This window comes from Sciurus vulgaris, assembly GCF_902686455.1.
Source record: "Sciurus vulgaris genome assembly, chromosome: 16".
Lineage (NCBI taxonomy): Eukaryota > Metazoa > Chordata > Mammalia > Rodentia > Sciuridae > Sciurus > Sciurus vulgaris.
The window spans coordinates 9,981,019-10,001,668 of record NC_136477.1 but is presented as its reverse complement, the minus strand read 5'-3'; the positions used below and the strand labels follow the sequence as shown (position 1 = coordinate 10,001,668).

Genomic DNA, 20,650 nt, shown 5'->3' with positions numbered 1-20,650 from the left:
GGGCAGAGTTGCAAAATAGTGTGTTCATATACCTTTCACCTATGCTTCCCTTGTATCAGCATCTTTCATAATAGAATAGGGCTGGGTGAATAGCTCAGTGATAGAGCAGTCTAGCCTGTGAGACCCTGGGTTCTATCTCCAGCACTGGAAAGAAAGAAAAAAAAAAAAAAAAAAAAAAAAGATTCATACATAATAGAACAGAGGTTCTCAACCAGGATTAGTTTTGTTCCCCAAGGGACATTTGCCAATATCTTAAGACATTTTCAACTGTCACAAGTGCAGGGAGGGTGCATGCCTATAATCCCAGCAACTTGGGAGGCCAAGGCAGGGGGATTGCAAGTTCAAAAGCCACATCAGAACTTAGCAAGGCCCTACACAAATGAGCAAGACCCTGACTCAAAACAAAAAAAAAAATTAAAAAAAGGGCTGGAGATGTGGTTCTGTGGTTAAGCACCCAAGTTCAATCCCTGACCAAAAATAAATAAAAGGGGGGAGGGACATGCTACTGGCACTTAATGGGTAGATGCCATGAATGTTGCTAAACATCCTGCAGTGAAGAGGATAGCCCCACAGTGAAGAATTACCCAGCCCTAAATATCCATGCTGCCAAGACTGAGAAACTGCTATAGATTGATAATCAAAAATAAGAAATCAGCTGAGTGTGGTGGTATATGCCTGTAATCCCAGTGATCTGGGTAGCTAAGGCAAGAGAATTTCAAGTTTGAGGCCAGCTTCGGCAATTTAGCAAGACCTTTAGCAATTTATTGAGACCCTGTCTCAAAATTAAAAATAAGAAGGGCTGGGACTTAGCTCAGTGGTTAATTCCCAGTACCAAAAAATAAATAAATAAATAAATAAATAAACAAACAAACAAAAAGAAAAAAGATTTTAAGATTTGGGGTGTAGCTCAGTAGTAGAGCATTTTACTAGCAGGTGTAAGGCCCTTGGTTCAATTCCCAGTCCTGTCCCCCCCCCAAAAAATCAGCATAGGTATATCATTAACTACAAAACTTAAAAGGCTTTTTGCCCCCCCCCCCCCAGTGTTCCCATTTGTTCCAGAATGTGTCTGTCTGATGTTAGACTGAGATTATGTGTTAAGGTAAAGGATATGACAGAGACCATGTGCCATTCTCAGTCATATCAGATGATGGATGATATTGAAATGCATTGGCAATGGTATTAAAGCATTCATTGCTGCATAACAAATCACCCATAACACAGTGGGTGGACATTTATTATCTCAGTTTCTATAGGAATCCAACAGTTTTGCTAGTGTCAGCAGAAGTGGCTGTGGCCGCCTCTGAAGGCTTGACTTGGGTACAATCTGCTTCCAGTTCGTGTGGTAACTGGTTCAGTTTATAATGGGATGTTGAACTAAGAACCAAGAGTTGTTTGTTGGCTATTGGCTGTGGGCTTGGGGGACCTCTCCATAAGGTAGCTCACAACATGGAAGCTGGCTTTCATCACTTAAGTTAGAAAGCAAGAAAGTAAGCAAGCAAGAAAGATGCTACAGTCTCTTTGCAACCTATTCTCAGAAGTGATATCTCATCACTTTTGCTGTATTCTATTTGCTGGAAGTGAGGTCCAGCCTGTGCTTAAGAGAAAAGGCACTCAAGTAAGGCTGTTGGTTTGATCCCAAGCACTGGGGGAAAAAAAAGAGTGAAGTGGAGAAGGGAGGACTGAAAACATAATTCCATGCTAGAGCAACTGCTTAGCATGTGGGAGGCCTGGGTTGAATCCCCAGCACCAAAAAAAGAAACAAATAAAGATCCCACTCCACTACCCTTTTATATAGTAAAACAATAAATAAATAAAAACCTATCAAAAATACTAATTAAAAAGAATGGGACAGAGAATTTATATAGATATCAACATATGCATACAAAAAAAGCAAGCTGCTACATGATAATGAGTATTACAAAATGTATAATTATTCTATTGTATGAAAACTTTAAGTTGCTATTTCAGAAAATTCCTAGATTCATTCAAATATGTTAATGATTTCCAGAGGCAGGAGGGATGGAATTAAGAAATAAAGAAACCAAATTCTTAATAAAATATTTGAGTTTTTTCTTATAAGCATATAATTGTATAGTCTTATGGTTCTAGCATAGTCTTTTTTTTTTTTGTAGTTATAGATGGACAGAATGTCTTCATTATTATTATTTTTTATGTGATGCTAAGGATTGAACCCAGTACTTCTCACCCATGCTAGGCAAGTGCTGTGTCACTGAGCTATAGCCCCAGTCCTCTAACAATCATCTTTTAAAAACAAAATTGGCAGGCCATATAGCCCATCTCGTAGAGTGCCTGCCTCTCTTGCTGGAGGCCCAGGTTTGAGTCCCCAGCACTCTGAAATTGTGGAAATAACAAACAAAAAACAAAATTGAAGTTTATATAAATGCACTGAAAAAGGCCTATCCCTCAGGAGAGAGAATGGGGTAAGGAAAATGGTTTTACCATTAGCTTACATACTTATAAGCTGATTTTGAAATTAAGGAACACCTTGTTAGAGCTTCATGTAATTTAAAAATATTTTTGTTTTGAGCTGAGCTCGGTGGCAATATGCCTATAATCCCAGAGGCTCAGGAATCTGAGGCAGAAGGATCTCCAAGTTCAAAGCCAGTCTCAGGAACTTAGCCAGGCCCTCAACAACTTAGTGAGACTGTCTGAAAAATTAAAAAATAAAAAGGGCTGGGGATGTGGTTCAGTGCCCTGAGTTCAAGTCTTGAACCACACCCCCCAAAATCTAAAAACAGATTTGTGTTTTGAAATAGGTAATGTGGAGACAGCTTAAGAATAGGAAGACCACAGGTACCAAGAGACATTACTGACATGTCAGGAAGAAATGGAGTCCTAGAGACAGGAGGGAAGCCATGGGCACCGGTAGGGAGGTGATAAGAGAGACCAAGTGGGACCTCAAGAAGCTGTAGGCCAGTAGCATCCCAGACAGTGGCAGGTCCACCTCCCAAGAAAGGCAGGCAAAAGACGGGGAGGGGATGCACAATAGCCTAGACTTGAACATGTATACAGAGAGGGTCAGTGGGCAGTGTCCATAAGAAGGAAGAATGGATGGAGCAAGGTTCTGTATGATCGCTTAAGAGCTCCAGAGTGAGGCCAAGCCAAAGGTGGCTCTCTTGGTCTGTAAGAAGAGAGGGCCAAGGTCAAAGATCTGTGGTCAGGAGAAGAGAGGTCAGGCATTTGGCTTCCCATCTATTCATACCCAGAGGAAAAAACTAGTAATGCTATGTGCCAGGCATCCTGCTCTTTTAATTGCTTTTTCTCATTGGAATGAGTTCCATCAGTGTTTTCTATTGTTGTTTTGGGGTGGGTTCGTTTTTTGTTTTTTTAGGTACTGGAGACTGAATCCAGGGGCTCTGAACCACTGAGCTACACTCCTAGCCCTTTTTCTTTCTTTCCTTTTTTTTTTTTTTGGTACCAGGGATTGAACCCAGGAGCCACATCCCAGCCCTTTTTGTATTTTATTTGGAGACAGTGTCTTACTGAGTTGCTTAGGGCAATTAAGTTGCTGAGACTGGCTTTGAACCTGCAATCTTCCTGTCTCAGCCTCCTGAGCCACTGCACCCGGCTCCTAGCCCTTTTTATTTTGAGACAGGGTCTCACTACATTGCCCAGGATAGCCTCAAACGTACAATCTTTCTGCCTCAGCCTCCCAAGTTATCAGGATTATACACACGTACCACTGAGTCCCTTTTAGAGGAGAAACCTGAGGATCAGAGGTATAACGTCCGGATTGTTTTACCCTGTGCCACACTGCCTTCTTTTGCCCACTCTATGATCTCATTTTTGTCTTTAAAAGAAGTACCAGGAATGGTGAATGTTTATGCATGCTATATCTCATCTCTTTACAACATAGGAGTGAAGTAGACATGAAATAGACAGTTAATTTGTTAGGAAAAGGAAGGCATTAGTATTTTCTGTTGCTGTAACTGAACACCAGAGGCTGGATAATCTGTAAAGATTAACAGTTTATTCAGCTCGTGGTTTTGTTGTCAAGTCCGGGGTTGAGGGGTCTTCTAGGGGGTTCTGTAGAGTTTCCAGGTAACACAGGAAGTCAGAGTTTTTGCAACAGACCCACTCTTGACATAACCCATTTATCCACGAATAGATCAATTCATTCATGAGAACAGCCCTAATGATTTAATCACTTCTTAAAGATCCCAACTCATATTACCTTGTGAAGGAGATTAAATTTCAACATAAGTTTTGGTATGGACAGTCAAACCATAGCAAAGACTTAGGGAGGTTAAGTAACTTGCCCAGGGTGACTGGGTTGTTGGTGGCAAAGCTGACATTCCACTCATGGTTTGTCTGAATCCAGAGCCTATATTACTAACTACTACTACATCTGTCCCTACCTGGGAGCTCTATGGTCTGTTAGGGTAATAATACTCCCAGGGCCTCCTTCCCTGCAGAGAATCACAGTAAACCCCATAGCTCAGGGCTCCTAGTTTGCTGGTCTACCTTGTCACTGATCCAGTCATTCCTAAGCTCTCATTAAGCAGCTATGTACTGATGTGATGAACAGATACATGAGATAGATCTTAAACAAAGATGGCAACAAAGCAGCATCTAAGTCTTTATTAATGTGAATTTTTAAAAACAAGTATCCACACCAGTGTGAGAGGTGAGCATAGGACAGGGGGGAAGGAATTCTGCTCTATTGGTAATAAAGCTCCAGGTTCATCCCATCGTGAATTTCATCTGAAGTAAAGGTGTCAAGGAATCTTCACTGGGGGTTCCATAACCCCCCCTCATCCACTCACAGCTAGATCCAGGGGTCCTACGGACTCAGTCCCTGGCTAAAGAAGTCATTTTGGACTGGGTTAATTTTGACTGAGAAAAAAAAAATCAAAACTATTTTTTGTTTTACAAAGTTGATACTGCTGCATAACAGACTTGCCTGAGTCTCACCCCATCCTGACCTCCTATCTAACAGGTGGAGCTCAGTAATATGTTGAACTTGAGTGACAAAGTCCTTCTAAGACAAGTCAAACGAACTCACCAGTAAACCACCCTCTTCCCTAACAAAATAATTACATAACTACTATTTTCTCAGTGCTTACCATGTGCCATATTCTAAGTTAATACCTATGTGCTTAATATCCAACACGCTTCAACACAGAACCAAGAGAACCAGAGATGGGTATGTAGACTCTTCCTCAAGAGGTCAAACAAAGGATACAGTCCCCCAGAGACACGTGGTCCTTAAAAATCGTGTACCTAGGGAAATAGAGACCTTTCAGAGAAAAGCCTAGAAAACTCTTCACCCTAGAGGCAGGCTGAGCCCAGCGCTCCCCCACCCAAAACCTTCTGGCCTAGGCCCGGGTCCAGCCGGCAGCCCCACCGCTGCACTCACCACTTCTTAAGAACAATCTTGTTCCAACGGGTGCCAGTTTGGGCCGCGATCAGTTTCTTAAGGTCCCCGATGGTGTCATCGGTGCTGGGCGCAGAGAAGTTAAGGCAAATGGAAGGGAGAGGTAGAACCAGGAAGATGACATTCCGGGGCTGAGTACACCGCACTCCGCCAGGCGCCCATCCGCCCCCTCTCCTGGGTTGAACTAAAACCACCCGACCACACAGGCTGCGCTGCCTGCCTCACGCCAAGCACCGCAGGGAACACTGCCTCTCGGGCTGTCGGTGGATACTTGCACTTAACGCGGACTTTCTTCCCCAGACGGTCGTTGCAAACAACCTCGATCATCCTGACTGGAGCTACGCGGGGTGGGAGGGGAGACAGCGGTCAGGACTTCCGGGGTTTCCCAGCCCCCGAAGGCCCCGCGTACAAATCTCCCAGGTCCCACGCCCTAAGACCCTGCTTCTGCTCACCTCCTCTCACCCCCAGACCTGAGTCCTCTTGGGCCCCAAGAAGCGCGTCCCAGGACCCGAGATCCCAAACAGCCGGCGCTTCCGCCACTTCACGTAGCCTGAAGGCGAAGCCCCAAGGCTCCCGGATTCACCTCCCGCCGGCTCGCGGACCCTCGGCGGCCGACTGCCGGCCGCTGCCCGCCACTCAGGGCTCCTCCATTTGACCCGCTCACCTCGAGTCGCCTCGAACCTGAAGACGCCACAGCCTCTCCGCTCGTGCGCTGAAGCCCGGCCGAAGTCGACGCTGGGAACCGGAAGCGGAAGTGCGAGACCGCAAGCGCCCGCTCTTGTGTTCCGGGTACCTTTTAGAACCGGGTCGGGTTCTTCGGGGTTCCGGGGTTGTTCTGGTCCTGCGGTTCCTCCTCGCGGCTTTAGGGTTCAGAAACTGGGCAGTCGGACGCCTGAGATAGGAACAGGGCGTCGGTAGGCGCGGAGCCGGGGAAGGAGCGCCCAGAGAGTCCAGGAGCCGACGCCCAGCGCGTTGGCAGCCGTCGTTTAAGGCCCCTTCGCTGTGGGTCGACCCAGTCAGCTGGTGGGAACACTAGAGGGTTCCCCGGGCGGCCTCTGCTGACCTCCTGTTCCTGAGCTCGAGGGAGTCTCGGTACGGCTTTGAGGCCACCGGGTAGAAGGGGTCCAGCCCTGCAGTCATCCGTCCGGCCCCCGCCTTTATGCAGAACTCATTACCCCTTGCTTGCCCCTCACCTCTGATACACAGGTTGCAGACTCCAGTCTGCAGGCGAAGCCCCATCCTAGACTGGAGCCCCTGTCGCCCACCAGCAATGCCTAATAGGAAGCTGAAAACCGCACAGTTGCAAAATCATTTGCTTTTGTGTCTTCAAGGAGCATTTTGTTTCTTATTCAGGGGTCATGAGGACTGGTGGGGCAGAACTCCACTCCACAAATTCAAACAGCTTCTGCCAATGGACCTGTTGAATAATTACTTTTCAGCAGACAAGATTCTAAGCCTAAATTGATTCATTCTGAAGGGAAGCTTCCGCTTTTTACCTACCGATCCACCTTCTCAAACTAGAACGTGAGATTAGGTAGAAGCCGTGAGAGGCTGTGTGCTCTGGTTTGGATATGGTTAGACTGTGTCTCCCAAGGATTATTGGAAGTTTGGTCCTGGTGTGGTGATGATGTTGGGAGGTGGCGGAATCTTTAAAAGGTGGAGCCCAGTGGGAGGTGATTAGGTCATTGGAGGTATTAATGCTTGTTTAGAAGAGTAAGTTAGTTACCTTCAGAGTGGGCTGTTATAAAAGAGTGAGTCTATTCAGATATGGTGGGATATTCTTATAATCCCAGCTACTTGGGAGGCCAAGACAGAAGGATCACAAGTTCAAGGCCAGGTTGGGCAATTTAGTGAGGCCATGCCTCGAAATAAAAAAGGCTGAGGCCAATGACAGTAGCTCATGTCTGTAATCCCAACAACTCAGAAGACTGAGGTAGGAAGATCAAAAGTTTGAGGCCAGCTTCAGCAACTTGAGCAACTTAGTAAGACCCTGTCTCAAAATTATAAGGACTGGGGATATATCTCAGTGGTAAACTGCTCCTGGATTCCATACCTAGTATTAAAAAAAAAAAAAAAAAAAGTGGGGGGAGCATTAGGGATATAAACTAGTGGTAGAGCACTTGCCTACCATGGGTAAGGCCTTGGGTTCAATCCCCAGTACCACCAAGAAAATAAAACCAACCAACCAACCAAACAAAAAACAACCCACCATGTGATGCCAACTTTCATAAGGCCCTCACTAGAGGACCAACAATGTGGGCCACCCAATCTTGAACTTAGGCCTCCAAAACTATGAGTGATGTAAACCTCTTTTTTTTTTTTTTTTTTTTTTTTTTTTAATGAAGTATACAGCCTTGGGCATTTTGTTACAACAATGGTAAACAAATTAATAATATACTCTGTGACCCTGTTGGGGGCCTGCCCACCTTAGGGAGCTGGCTCAAGAGATCCCATCACAAGACTGCAGATTGGTGCAGCCACTTTGGAGAGCAGTATGGAGATTCCTAAGAAAACTTGGAATGGAACCACCATTTGACCCAGCTGTCCCACTCCTCAGTTTATACCCAAGGTGTAAGGAATCACATGAAAACCACACCGGACACAGGAAATCACATAAGGGAGTTTATTAAGCAAACAGAGTGTCTCCCTGAAGGGTAAGAGAGAAAATGAGAGGAAAAGAAAGGGAAAGAGAAAGGGCATGTGCTAGAGAGAGTGGAAAAGTGAGGAGGAGAAACAAAGTGAGTGAGGGGGAGAGAAAGGCAAGAGAGAAAAGATGGCGGTGAAGCTATCTTTAAGAATCCTGCCAGGCTAATGGGACCAATAACGGAGAAGGATACTTGCAAGCTGACTGATGAACCAATAGCTAACTAGGATGTTCACAGACTGACAGGAGTTGGGGGCGGGGAAATGGCTGCAACATAAAGGGTGGGAGAGCAGCTTTGTACATTACACAAAGGACTTAAAATCAGCATACTTCAGTGACACAGTTACATCAGTGTTTATACTATTATGGGGCGCAACTTAAGAACAGACCGATCACCACTGAGAAGTCCAAATTTGAGAGTCTTTATTAAGCCAGTTGGCTGACTGTCTCACACAATGCCCCAAAAATGGCTATTGGGAGAATAGCCCCAACCATAGGGTTGTAGGGGTTCTTATGCCAAAAATCACATCAATCATAAATGTCTGTTGCTATGATTCGAAATTACAAACTAACATCATGAGATCATCAACAGAGGGAGAAGTGGGTCAAAATGACCCTTACCTAGGTACAAATTAAAGAATGGTTACTAACCCCACACAATCACCATTTACATGGTACATTGGTTAAGAGCAATAGGGATCAAAAAGAGAGCAATTTTTCATTACATAAGAATTGTCATTTTGTATTGCTAAACATGTCATGCTAAATAACTGAGGATGGGTACAGAGGCAGGGTGTTCCCATGGGAGAAACTTATTTCCTACATAACAGAATGGAGTCTGTTTAGTCTTTCCCTTAGAGTCTGGCCTATAACATTCTCATGGAGCCAGATCTGTCAGCCCATCACAATAGCAGCTCAATTCATGATGGCAAAACTATGGAACCAACCTAGATGCCCTTCAACAGATGGGCCTAGAGAGTAAGCAGTAAGCAGTAAAGCAGAACCAATGTCATAGTTTGGATCTTCTTTGCTTTTTTCTTTTCTTTTTTAAAGCAGTGCTGGAATTACTACCACAGAGCACTGTGATAATGGCTAAGGCTCAGTTTCAAAAGGTTCTGGTCTTGCAGTCCTGGCAAGTGACTTGACCTCTAAGCTTCAGCTTCCTCCTGGTATGATCATCTGCTTATGGCTGTGGAAGTAAAGTAAGCTGATACTGGTAAAAACACTCCAAAGCACAACAAAAAAGTGCAGCTGTTTTAAACTTTTATTACTTTTTTTAAAGTTGAAGATGGACACAATGAATTTATTTATTTTATGTGGTGCTGAGGATGGAACCCAGTGCCACACACGTGCTAGACAAGTGCTCCACCGCTGAGCTACAACCCCAGCCCCTTTTAATACTTTTTCTTAGCCAATAGGCTAGGCAAAGGAGTTGTTAGTAATTTTCAGTGTTCCAGGCAAAGAGAAGAGCCTCGAGTTTTTTAGTTAGCAATACTTTTGGCTTCAAGTAACAGAAAGCCTACAGCTGCTTAAACTGAAAACTGTATTTCTCATAACAAAAATTCTGGAAGTAGGCAGCACCTGAAGCAGCAGCTTATGGATGTCTGAGGTTTATCTTGTGCATTTCTTTTAGTCTTTCCCTCCGTGGTCAGAAGATGAGTGCCAATACACAAAACATTTTATCTGTACTCTTGTTTGAAGAAAAAATATCAAAGGGGTTTGAAGTATAAATACACATTTGGAACTTATGTTTTTTTTTTTTTTTTTTTTAGGTATTACTTGCACAAGATAAAAAATGTGAGCAGCATAAAAGGCAATACAAGACTCATGGTCTCCTCACCTTCCAGGGACCCTGGCCCCCTCCCATAGTAAATGCTATTAATTAAAATTTTGTGGGCTGGAGAGATAGCTCAGCTGGTAGAGTGCTTGCCTTGCAAGCACAAGGCCCTGAGTTCAATCCCCAGTACCACAAAACAGAAAAATTGTTTCCTAAAAACAGCATCCTCAAATGTGTGATCAGGAGCCCCCTAAGAAAACAATAAATCTTTCAGATACCATAACACATTTCAGTAGGTGGGGGGAGACTGACTGTATTTTCAAGCACTGTACAACATTTCAAATTATATCAGAGGTTTGATAAACAACTTGTTTTCCATGCAGGGCTTTCTTTCTTTTTCCTTTTTGCCACAAGTCTTGCAAATGCTAGACAAGTGCTCTACCCCTGAGCCACACCAGCAATCAAGCCCCCTTATAGGCCTTTATGTATAAAGTAAAACACATAATAGTTTGCATTTTATTGGAGAAATTAGAATCCATATGTGTATCAAACTATACACACTGCTTTGTTTTTTATTCTATTTATTTAATTAATTTATTTATTTGTGATAGTAGGAATTTAACTCAGGGTCTTGCCCATACTAAGCACTGAGCTACACCCCTAGTCACTCCAGTTTTCAATTTTATTTTGTTTTTCTAGTACGAGGGATCAAATCAAGGGGCCCTCTACCACCCTTTTTATTTTTATTTTGAGGCAGGGTCTCACTAACTTGCTCAGTATGGCTTTGAACCTGTGATCTTCCTGTCTCAACCTCCTGTGTTGCTGGGATTTTAGGGGTGCACCACTTTGTGCCTGGCTGAGAAGGTATATTTCTAACATACTGACAGCACTTTTACTGATCTTGGGCATTTTGAGAACCATCACAGTAAATTACAATGTATTTAAGGAAGGGACTATATTTTATTATTTCCTCCTGTATTCGGAGTCAACACCACCAATCCTGCAATACATTAAGTCCCTGAGAGGACACAAGGAATGATGGTAATCCTACCTACTGTGGCTAGGTTCTAGTAGATCTCCAGGATCACATCACACTGTGTACAGGTTTCTCAGAATTAGATCCAGGAAAGGCCACAGCCACAACATCAAAGCTCACTGATTCCTGTATCATCACACATATTACTGACTTGAAGCAAGTAGCATCTTCACCAACATTCCCAGGAGAATGAGGAAGTAGGACCCAATGCCTACACAGGGTCTCAAGGTCTTCAATTATCTACACCAGGTTCAAAATTTCTACAATCTCCTTTATCTAAATTCACACACTCTATCTAAATTTGCACATTCTTAATCTTCTCAAATCCTGTGGTACTTCCTGAATATGAATTTATCTCACCATAACAAGGCTAGAAAAATCTTATTTCCCTTTGAGTTCACTGCCAGGACATTCCAGTCCTGGGAATCGCACCCAGAGCCTCGCATATGCCAGGCAAGCGTTCTGCTACTGAGCTATATCCCCAGCCATTTTCTTCCTTTCTTTTCTTTTCTTTCCTTTTTATACCCGGTCTCCTACGTTGCTCAGGCTGTCTTTGAACTCCCGGTTCCCCTGCCTCAGTCTCCCGAGTCACTGGGATTACAGGCGTGTGACATCGCGCCTGGCTTCTAACAGCAGTGTGGCCACGCCCCCTTGCCCCGCCCCCGCCCCACCTTCCAGGCTCAGCCGGTCCCCGTTCTGCCCGCCAGCCACGCCTTCTGGGCTGGCCCTTCGTTCCCGGTCCAACCCTTAGTGCTTGGACGCGTCCCGACCCGGTCTGGTCTTCCAGGTTCCTCCGTGACATCTTTTTCCCTTTTCTTGCTGGGTTGCGGACTGAGCCCAGAGACTTGCGCATGCTGGGCTACACTCCCGGGTCAGGCGTGGTCTTTGTCCCCTTCCAAATCAGGCTTTCCGGGCTTGGTCCATGTCGTGAGACACAGTCCTCGGCCCCGGCCCCGCCCGCGCCCCGCCCACGCCCCGCCTCACTCGGTCTCCATTCGCAGCCCAGCCTCCATCTTGGCCACGCCCCCGGCTCGTTCCCGCCCAAAGGCGGGCTTGGTCCTCGGCCCCGCCCCGCCCCTGGGCCCCGCCCCGCCCCTGGGCCCCGCCCCTGCGACGCTTTCCGAGCTTAGTCTTAGTCCCTAGGCAGGGCCCCCCACCATGTCGTGGTGGTCCTGTTCCCGAGCCTGACTACATCCCTGCGAAAGGAACGCGGGAAACCTCGCCGGGTACTGGAAGTCCCGGCCGCCGCCTAGGCACTCCCGGGGGAATTCCGACAGCGCTCTGACCGGAAGCGGAAGTGCGTGGCGGCGGGATCATGGTGACTCTTACTGACCTGCCGGATTCGGTGCTGCTGGAAATCTTCTCTTACCTCCCGGTCCGGGACCGGATCCGCATCTCCAGGTGCGGCCCCTCTCCTCGGGGAAAAGAGCCGGGCAGGGGGCGCACCCAGAGATGCGGATCCGGCCCCAGCGGGGCCGGGGTCGTTCTAACGGCGGGTCCCCTCCCCCAGGGTCTGTCACCGCTGGAAGAGGCTGGTGGACGACCGGTGGCTGTGGCGACATGTCGACTTGACGCTCTACACGGTACGCGGGGTCGGTGGCGCGGGCCAGGGACTTGTTCGGACTGGTTGGACCCCGAGGGCCACCCTTTCTACCCTGGGGCCGTGTGTCAGGAATTGCAAGAATTGTTTTTTCGTCAGTCCAGGCTTGGGATTTCCAGTCGGGCAGTCTGGGACCTGTCTCTGGACCTCAGTTTCCCCATCCTAGAAACCTGCGGGACCGGTGCGCCTGCTTAGTATACGCGAGGCCCTGGGTTCAGTCCCCAGCACCGAAAAAAAAGTTCCTTCCCGCGGCGGTGGTGCAGGGAAAGGGCATATAGCATTGTCTGGCATATACGCCCCATACAGTAGATGCTAGTTTATGATTACATTAGCAAACACTAATACCGGTGATTTGTAGTGGAGAGATTATTTTCCCGAGTCAGCTAACTTTCCAAGTAAATTTCCTGAGTAGTGCAACCAAACCATTTCCACTTTCTCTCATTTGCATTTTATTTTCCTTGTGTTTATTATGAAATATTTCAACTATCCAGAAATGTAAAGAGGATGATTACAACCATGTCCTTACCACCTAGATTTGACTTTTTTTTGACCATACTGGGAATGGAACCCAGGGCTTGCGTATGTTAGGGAAGCACTCTACCACTAAGCTACATCCCCAACCCATTTTTTTTCTTCTGTCTTTGTTTTTTCTTTTTCCCCTTGGTCATACCGGGGATTGAACCCAGGGACCTTCTACTACTGAGCTACACTCCCAACCCTTTTTATTTTTATTTTGACACAGGTTCTGGCTAAGTTGCTGAGGCTGGCTTGGAATTTGTGATCCTTCTTCAGCCTCCAGTTGCTGGAATTACAGGCCTGTGCTGCCATCTCCCTTGGTCCTTTTTTTACTTTTTGTTTTTGAGAAAGGATCTCACCAAGTTGCCCAGGCTGGCCCGGGCCTTTCAATCCTAGTCTCTCACCCTCCCAAGTAGCTGGGATTGCCGGTGTGTGACCCTGTGGGGCGGACTTAACCTATTTTAACTTTTTGTTTTACTTACTGCAGATCATGCATGTGAAAGATACCTACATGTACTTAGCCAAACATTTATAGATCTATTTGTTGTCTTGAAATCCTTTTCACAAGTAGCCAGTATTATAAAAAGAATTTGTACCCTTACTTCGCATCATTTCATACATGTGTTCATAAGTACACAGTGTGGTGAATGAATTTTCTGTTAATAGATGTTTAGGTTGTTTCCAGCTCTTCAATATTATAAATCAGCTTCTCAAACTTTACTGTGTATATGAATCACTTAGGGATCTTACTTGATGGGGTCCTCTCCTCTGCATTTCTACTCCAGGCATTGTCCTCATTCCATACTTTGGGTTACAAGAAAAGCCTTGTGATTGTCTTCTTCTTTTCCCTCCCTCCCTCCCTCCCTCCCTCCCTCCCTTCCTTCCTTCCTCCCTCCCTCCCTCCCTCCCTCCCTTCCTTCCTTCCTTCCTTCCTTCCTTCCTTCCTTCCTTCCTTCCTTCCTTCCTCAGTGATTGAACTCCACTGAGCCACATCCCCAGCCCTTTTTAAATTTTATTTAGAGACAGGGTTTCACTGAGTTGCTTAGTGCCTCTCTAAGTTGCTGAGGCTGACTTTGAACTGTGATCCACCTGCCTCAGCCTCCCAAACCACTGGGATTTCAGGTGTGCTCCACCACACCCAGCGATTGCCTTATTGTGTCCAGGTAGATGTTACACTGAAACCTAAAAGTGCAGTTTCTGAGGAATAAGATAGTTTATACTTTACCATCATCCGTTCTTAATCCAAAATTCCAAAATTAGAAGGCTTGCAAAGTGAAGCTAGACTTAGTCAAGCACTCCTGTGGTATCAGTTACTCAGGAGACTGAGGTTAGAGGACTACTTGAGTCCACAAGTTTGAGACCAGCCTGGGCAACATAGCAAGATCTCATCTCAGAAAACAACTCCAGGCAAGGTGGCGCATATCTGTAATCCCAGCAGCTCAGGAGGCTGAGTCAGGAGGATCGTGAATTCAAAGCCTGCCTGAGGAACTTGGTAAGGCACTGAGCAGCTCAGTGAGACCCTATCTATAATAAAATATTTTACAAAGGGCTGGGGATGTGGCTTAGTGGTTAAGTGCCCCCGGGTTCAACAACAAAACCTCTTGCAAAGTGAAAAGTTTTTTTTTTTTTTTTTTTTTTTTTTTTCAAACTGGGCACAAATGTATTTGGTAACAATATCTGCCCTAAATTGGCATAAGGTTATCAATACCTCTTTCCTTTTCCTACTCAATGTTTTTTTCCATGTTGTTATAAGAGATTATGACTCTGTAGAAAAATTGTTTTTATTGAGATCAACGTTTTTTGAGACCTGATCTTGTTATGTTGTCCAGCCTGGTCTTGAGCTCCTGAGCTCAAGTGACCCTTCTACCTCAGCCTTCTGAGTAACTGGGACCATAGGCATATACCCACAAACCTGTTTAGTTTTTTGTTGTTGTTGTTGTTTGGTGGTGCTGGGGGTTGAATCCAGGGCCTCAATCATGCTAGGCAAGTGCTCAACCACTGAACTATACTCCCAGCCCTGAGATCAACTTTTTAAAAACCAGTTTTTTATAAATACATAAAATGCATCAAAGTAACCCAAGTACCCAACCTCAGTGTTTAACTACATTTATTACCTGTTCATCCATCTATGCATCTATCTATTCATCGCTTTTTCTGTTCATCAGTCCATCTTATTTTTTAAAATTCATTCAAATAAGTTGCAAGAAAGTCCATTTCTAAACACTTTAGCACACATGCCATTAGCAGGAGATGAGCATTCGTTTACAGTTTTCCTTTTTTTTTTTTTTTTGAATGAGGTTTAGCTATGTTGTTCGAACTGGCCTCAAATTCCTGGACTCAAGCAATTCTCCTGCCTGTGCCTCCTGAGTAGCTGGGATCTCAGGTACATCACTGCACCCAGCCTTTTTTTTTTTTAAGGTATACTTACCAGTGAAAGTTAATTTTTAAGAAATTATGCAAGTCATGAGTGATTCTCCTGGTAAAAACATTGAAATTGCCACAGGCAGAGCTAAGAGCTGTTGAGAGTTGTCTCTGTTAACCCCTTCCCCACAGTCACCACCGTCCTTGCTCTGGAGTATTTCCCTCTCTCCCATCCTTTATGCATTTATATATTATGCATTACAGTGCACATTATGCTTTTACAATACAGTGATTACAAAATCCAGATCAGGCTTTGGAGTCAGGCTTGTTGGATCCTAGCTTGACCTCCCCCCCCCGCTTTTTCATTCTTTCTGTTGTGTGTGTGTGTGTGTCGTTGGGACTGGAACCCAGGGTCTTACACGTGCTCGGCAAATGCTCTACCACTGAGCTATACTGGTGGTTGCATTTAAATAAATAAAGCATTAGTTTTTAAAAAAAATAATACATATGCGTGATTCAAAATGCAAAACAGCAAAAAAATTCATGTTTTCTTAAGACCTTAATTAAGATCTCCTTTCTATTTCTGCTTACCTTGTTCTTTCTGCTAGAGGCAGCAGATGTTCCTGTTTGCTTTCTTGTTGCATGTGTGTGTGTGTAGAGGTGGGATACTGGGGATTGAACCCAGGGATACGCTGTCACTGAGCTGCACCCCAGCCTTTTAAAAAAATTTTGAATTTTGGCTGGACACACATATAATTTTAGCAACTCCAGAGGCTGAGGCAGGAGGATGGCAAGTTTGAGGCGAGCCTCAGCAACTTAGCAAGACCCTGTCTCAAAATAAAAAATAAAAGGTCCGGGAATGTAGCTCATAAGTAAAGTTCTCCTGGGTTCAATGCCCAGTGCCATATTTTTATAAAAATTTATTTTTTGAGAAAGGGTCTCACTAAATTTCCTCTCTATCCTTTTGCTTCAGCCTCTGGAGTTTCTGGGATTATAGGCATGTGCCACTGCCACAGGTTTCCGTTTGCTTTTGTATCCTAGGAACACAAACACATAAACAGTTGTCCATTGGTGTCTGCGGGGGATTGGTTCTAGGATCCCCTCAGATTCCAAATTTCTTAAATGTGTAAGTCTGTTTTTTAAAAAAAATGGTGTAGCATTTGCATAGAACCAATACACATTCTCCTATAGACTCTTTCTTTTTCTTTCTTTCTTTCTTTCTTTTTTTTGGTCCTGGTTGTTCAATTTAGGGGCACTGAACATGTACAGACTAGTTTTTTATTTTTGTGTCATCATTCCCTAAACAATACAGTATAACAACTAATTTCGTAGCATTTATACTCTAATAGGTATAAGTCATTCAGAGATGATTTAAATTTCATAGGAGCTGCACCTGGGGGCTCAGGCCTGTAATCCCAGCAACTCGGGGAGCTGCCACAGGAGGATTGCAAGTTCAAAGCCAGCCTCAGCAACTTAGTGAGGCCCTGTCTCAAAATAAATATATATATATAAAAAAGCTGGGGATGTGGCTTTTTTTTCCCCTTAGTAGTCTAACCTACAGTTGGTTGGGTCCACTGACATAGAACCCATGGTTTCAGAAGGTCAACTGTATTCTTTCAAAACAAAACAGGTGGTAGTGGTTGCCCACATTCTAAATTTCTGAAAAAACTACCAGATTGCTTTCCACAGCAGAGCATGAGAAAATCTGCCAACATCCTGATGCAAACACATTTGATGTTGTGAAAGTTAAGAGTTTCTTATATAACATCTTTGAAATAAAAATTAACTTCGTCCATTGGCTTTGTGCCCATTTTAAATTTTAACAACCATAGTTTCTACCCTTATAAGTTACTAGTTAGTATCCAGTATTTCTAATGAGTTAGTTCTAGGGACCCAGACTTGCTGATCTATATTTGGCCAGGAAGTTTGTTTTGATTTGGTACCGGGATTGAACTTGGGGCACTTGACCACTGAGCCACATCCCCAGCTCTATTTTGTATTTTATTTAGAGACAGGGTTTCACTGAGTTGCTTTGCACCTTCCTTTTTTGCTGAGACTGGCTTTGAACTTGAGATCCTCCTGCCTCAGCCTCCCAAGCCACTGGGATTATAGGCATACAGCACGATACCTGGCTATTTATTTTTGATTGGTGCTTTATACATAAAGACGGAATTCACTATGATATATTTATACTTGTACATGGCATGATTTGTTAGATTCATCCAGCATTTCCTCCCCTTTCCCGTTCCTTTTCCCTCTCTCAGTCTCCTCTGTTCTACCGACCTTTCCTATATCCTTATGATATCCAATCCACCCCATTTTTTCCCCTTATTTTGCTCTAGCTTCTGCATATGAAAGAGAACATTCCACCCTTGATTTTCTGAGTCTGGCTTATCTCACTGAACATGAAGTTCCATCCACTGGTAAATGCCAACATTTCATTCTGTATGGCTGAGTAAAACTCCATGTGTGTATGTATCACATATTCTTAATTCTGTCCATGAATATTTGATTCCTGTGTCAAAAGTAGTCAACGAAAATTATAATATGGACTGGGTATGAAGCTCAGTGGTTGAGCATGTGCTTAGCATGCACATGACCCTGGATTCAATCCCCAAGACTACATAGATAGGTAGATTTATAGATAGATAGATAGATAGATAGATAGATAGATAGATAGATAGATAATATGCTAGACATTTTGTTTCTTCCTTTCTTCCTTTCCTTTTGTCTTTCCTTCTTTCTCTCTTCTTTTTCTTTCTTTCCTTCCTTCCTTTCTTTCTCTTTCTTTCTCTCTTTCTTTCCCTCCCTCCCTTCCTTCCTTCCTTTCTTTTTTTCTTTCCCTTGTTTCTCCCCTTTCTTTCTTCTAGGAATTGAACCCAGGGCCTCATGCTTCCTAAGCAAGTGCTCTCTACCACTGAGCTACACCCAAGTCAATTTCTTTTTAAGGTAATATGTACATACAATGAAATGCACTGTGTTTTCAGTTTTATATATATATATATATATATATATATATATACTTTTTTCTTATTTTTAAATTTTTTATTTTATTTTCCTGTACTGGGGATAAACCCAGGACTCTACCACTGAGCTGCACCCCCCAGACCTTTTTTTAAACTTTTACTTTAAGACAGGGTTTCACTGAGTTGCCCAGACTGGCCTCAAACTTAAGCTCCTCTTGCCTCCTCCTCCCGAATAGCTAGGATAAGGGGATATACCACCCCACCTGGTTCCTCTGTTTGTTTTCTATTAATTTCCCGGAGTTAGGCAACTCTGACTGTTACTGTGAGTCTTTTTAATCTTCTTTTTTTAACCTAGATCTAATTTACTCTGGGTAATTTTAGCCTTTTTTTTTTTTTTTTTTTTTTTTAAGCTTTATTCTGTGTGGTTTCTCTCTCCCAGAGGTGGTTAAGAAAGACTTATAAAGGGGTGGGTCATTTTGTTTTCTTACTCCAGAAGATAACTCGAATTTATTCTGATTTATTTACCCCCCCCCCGCCCCCCACACACACTGGACTTGTTCAAAGTCCTAGCAGTCAAAATGGTGGAATCAGGCCCTCTTGCTGTTCCTGGGGAGGAGGCTGATGTGGAAGGGCAGAAACCCAAGGAAACACCAAAACCCCTGCCACCAAGCAGACAGGGTCCTTGGGAACCCCCCGCCTCTCACCCAGTCACCCCAACCTCTGGCTCTTACAGATGCGGCCTAAAGTCATGTGGCACCTCCTTCGCCGATACATGGCATCTCGGCTCCATTCCCTGCGGATGGGTGGCTACCTCTTCTCCGGCTCTCAGGCCCCCCAGTTGTCCCCTGCTCTGTTGAAGGCCCTGGGCCAGAAGTGCCCCAACCTGAAGCGCCTCTGCCTGCATGTGGCTGACCTGAGCATGGTACCCATCACCAGCCTGCCCTGCACCCTGAGGACCCTGGAGCTACACAGCTGTGAGATCTCCATGGCCTGGCTCCTCAAGGAGCAGGACCCCACGGTGCTGCCCCTGCTTGAGTGCATCGTGCTGGACCGTGTCCCTGCCTTCCGCGATGAGCACCTGCAGGGCCTGACCCGCTTCCGGGCCCTGCGCTCACTGGTGCTAGGTGGCACCTACCGTGTGACCCAGACGGGGCTGGATGCCAGCCTTCAGGAGCTCAGCTACTTGCAGAGGTTCGAGATGCTAGGTTGCACCCTCTCAGCTGACAGCACCCTGCTGGCCATCAGCCGTCACCTCCGAGGTGTGCGCAAGATACGGCTGACGGTGGGGGGCCTCTCTGCCCCCGGCCTGGCCGTCCTGGAGGGAATGCCAGCCCTGGAGAGCCTGTGCCTACAGGGCCCCCTTGTCACCCCAGAAATGCCCACTCCAGCTGAAATCGTTTCTTCCTGCCTCACCATGCCCAAACTCAGAGTACTTGAGCTACAGGGGTTGGGCTGGGAGGGTCAGGAGGCTGAGAGGATCCTGTGTAAGGGGCTGCCCCACTGTATGGTCATTGTTAGGGCCTCCCCCAAAGAGTCCATGGACTGGTGGATGTGACTGTGCCACTGTCCCAGCTTGCAGAGTTGAAAGACCCTCTGAGCAGCAGATTGAAGAGGGCAGGTTATGGGGCTGGAGGGAACTGAAGGTGACAGGCAGAGACAGCCAAGGCCTTGGGCCTCCAGACAATGGGCGTCTGGCCAGCCGTGTGGCCTCAGTCTCAGCCTGCCTCTCCAGGCCCAGTGCCCACCTAGAAATGAAGATCCTAGCTACCTCAGGATTGTGTTGCATAGCCTTACTCTACAGCCACCTCAGAAGCCCTGATGAAGGGGCATTCTCCAGGTCACCCTCAGGGTTGTCCTCAGGAACAGGATGGGTGGAATTAAGAGCTAGAAGGACCTGAGGCGCCGATACCCCAGGGATACCTGGAAAGACTTTATACATGTGTACCCACATGCCTGCACACCAAGAGATCAAGGGCAGATGAGGCTTGCCATTCATAATCAAAATGTTCATGAAGGTTCTCAGTTGTATTTTCTGTATTTTCTACCTTTTCCAAGTTTTCCACAACAGATATTATTTTGCTATTAAAGAAAAATAATGAATTTTTTTCACGAAAGCATTCACTTTATTCATTCCTCGAGTCCCTGTTTTGCAGACACCACTTGATACTGGGGCTGCAGCAGTGAGCAAAACAAAAATCCTCATACAGGGCTGGGACTGTAGCACAGTGGTGGAGCACTTGCCTAGCATGTGAGAAGTGCTGGGCACCGCATAAAAACAAAACAAATAAAATAAAGGCATACTGGTCATCTACAACTACAAAAAAAAAAAAAAAAATCTTCATACAGCCCCCA

The 20,650-nt window shown here is 45.2% G+C and overlaps 2 protein-coding genes across 7 annotated transcripts; one reads left to right on the top strand and one right to left on the bottom strand.

Annotated features, from left to right (window-relative positions):
• Positions 1-4,587: 4,587 nt before the first annotated feature.
• Positions 4,588-6,210, bottom strand: UBL5 (ubiquitin like 5). Of its 3 annotated transcripts, none has more exons than XM_079116618.1 (5): positions 6,063-6,210; positions 5,670-5,736; positions 5,381-5,464; positions 5,207-5,244; positions 4,588-4,725 (listed from the first exon to the last, which is right to left on the bottom strand). In XM_079116618.1, the coding sequence occupies exons 2-5, from the start codon at positions 5,723-5,725 to the stop codon at positions 4,682-4,684; spliced, it is 222 nt and encodes a 73-aa protein (XP_078972744.1). In that variant the 5' UTR covers positions 5,726-5,736; positions 6,063-6,210; the 3' UTR covers positions 4,588-4,681. The 3 variants fall into 3 exon arrangements, with proteins under 3 accessions (XP_078972744.1, XP_078972746.1, XP_078972745.1); XM_079116620.1 differs by having other exon boundaries at positions 5,670-5,726; positions 6,055-6,158; XM_079116619.1 differs by lacking the exon at positions 6,063-6,210 and adding an exon at positions 5,851-6,048.
• Positions 6,211-11,962: 5,752 nt separating this feature from the next.
• On the top strand, positions 11,963-20,404 carry FBXL12 (F-box and leucine rich repeat protein 12). 4 transcript variants are annotated; one of them, XM_079115963.1, is made up of 4 exons: positions 11,963-12,438; positions 17,675-17,755; positions 18,709-18,764; positions 19,032-20,404. In XM_079115963.1, the coding sequence occupies exons 1-4, from the start codon at positions 12,171-12,173 to the stop codon at positions 19,851-19,853; spliced, it is 1,227 nt and encodes a 408-aa protein (XP_078972089.1). In that variant the 5' UTR covers positions 11,963-12,170; the 3' UTR covers positions 19,854-20,404. The 4 variants fall into 4 exon arrangements, with proteins under 4 accessions (XP_078972089.1, XP_078972091.1, XP_078972090.1 ...); XM_079115965.1 differs by lacking the exons at positions 17,675-17,755; positions 18,709-18,764 and having other exon boundaries at positions 11,963-12,256; positions 12,366-12,438; XM_079115964.1 differs by lacking the exon at positions 17,675-17,755.
• The last annotated feature ends 246 nt before the right edge of the window (positions 20,405-20,650 follow it).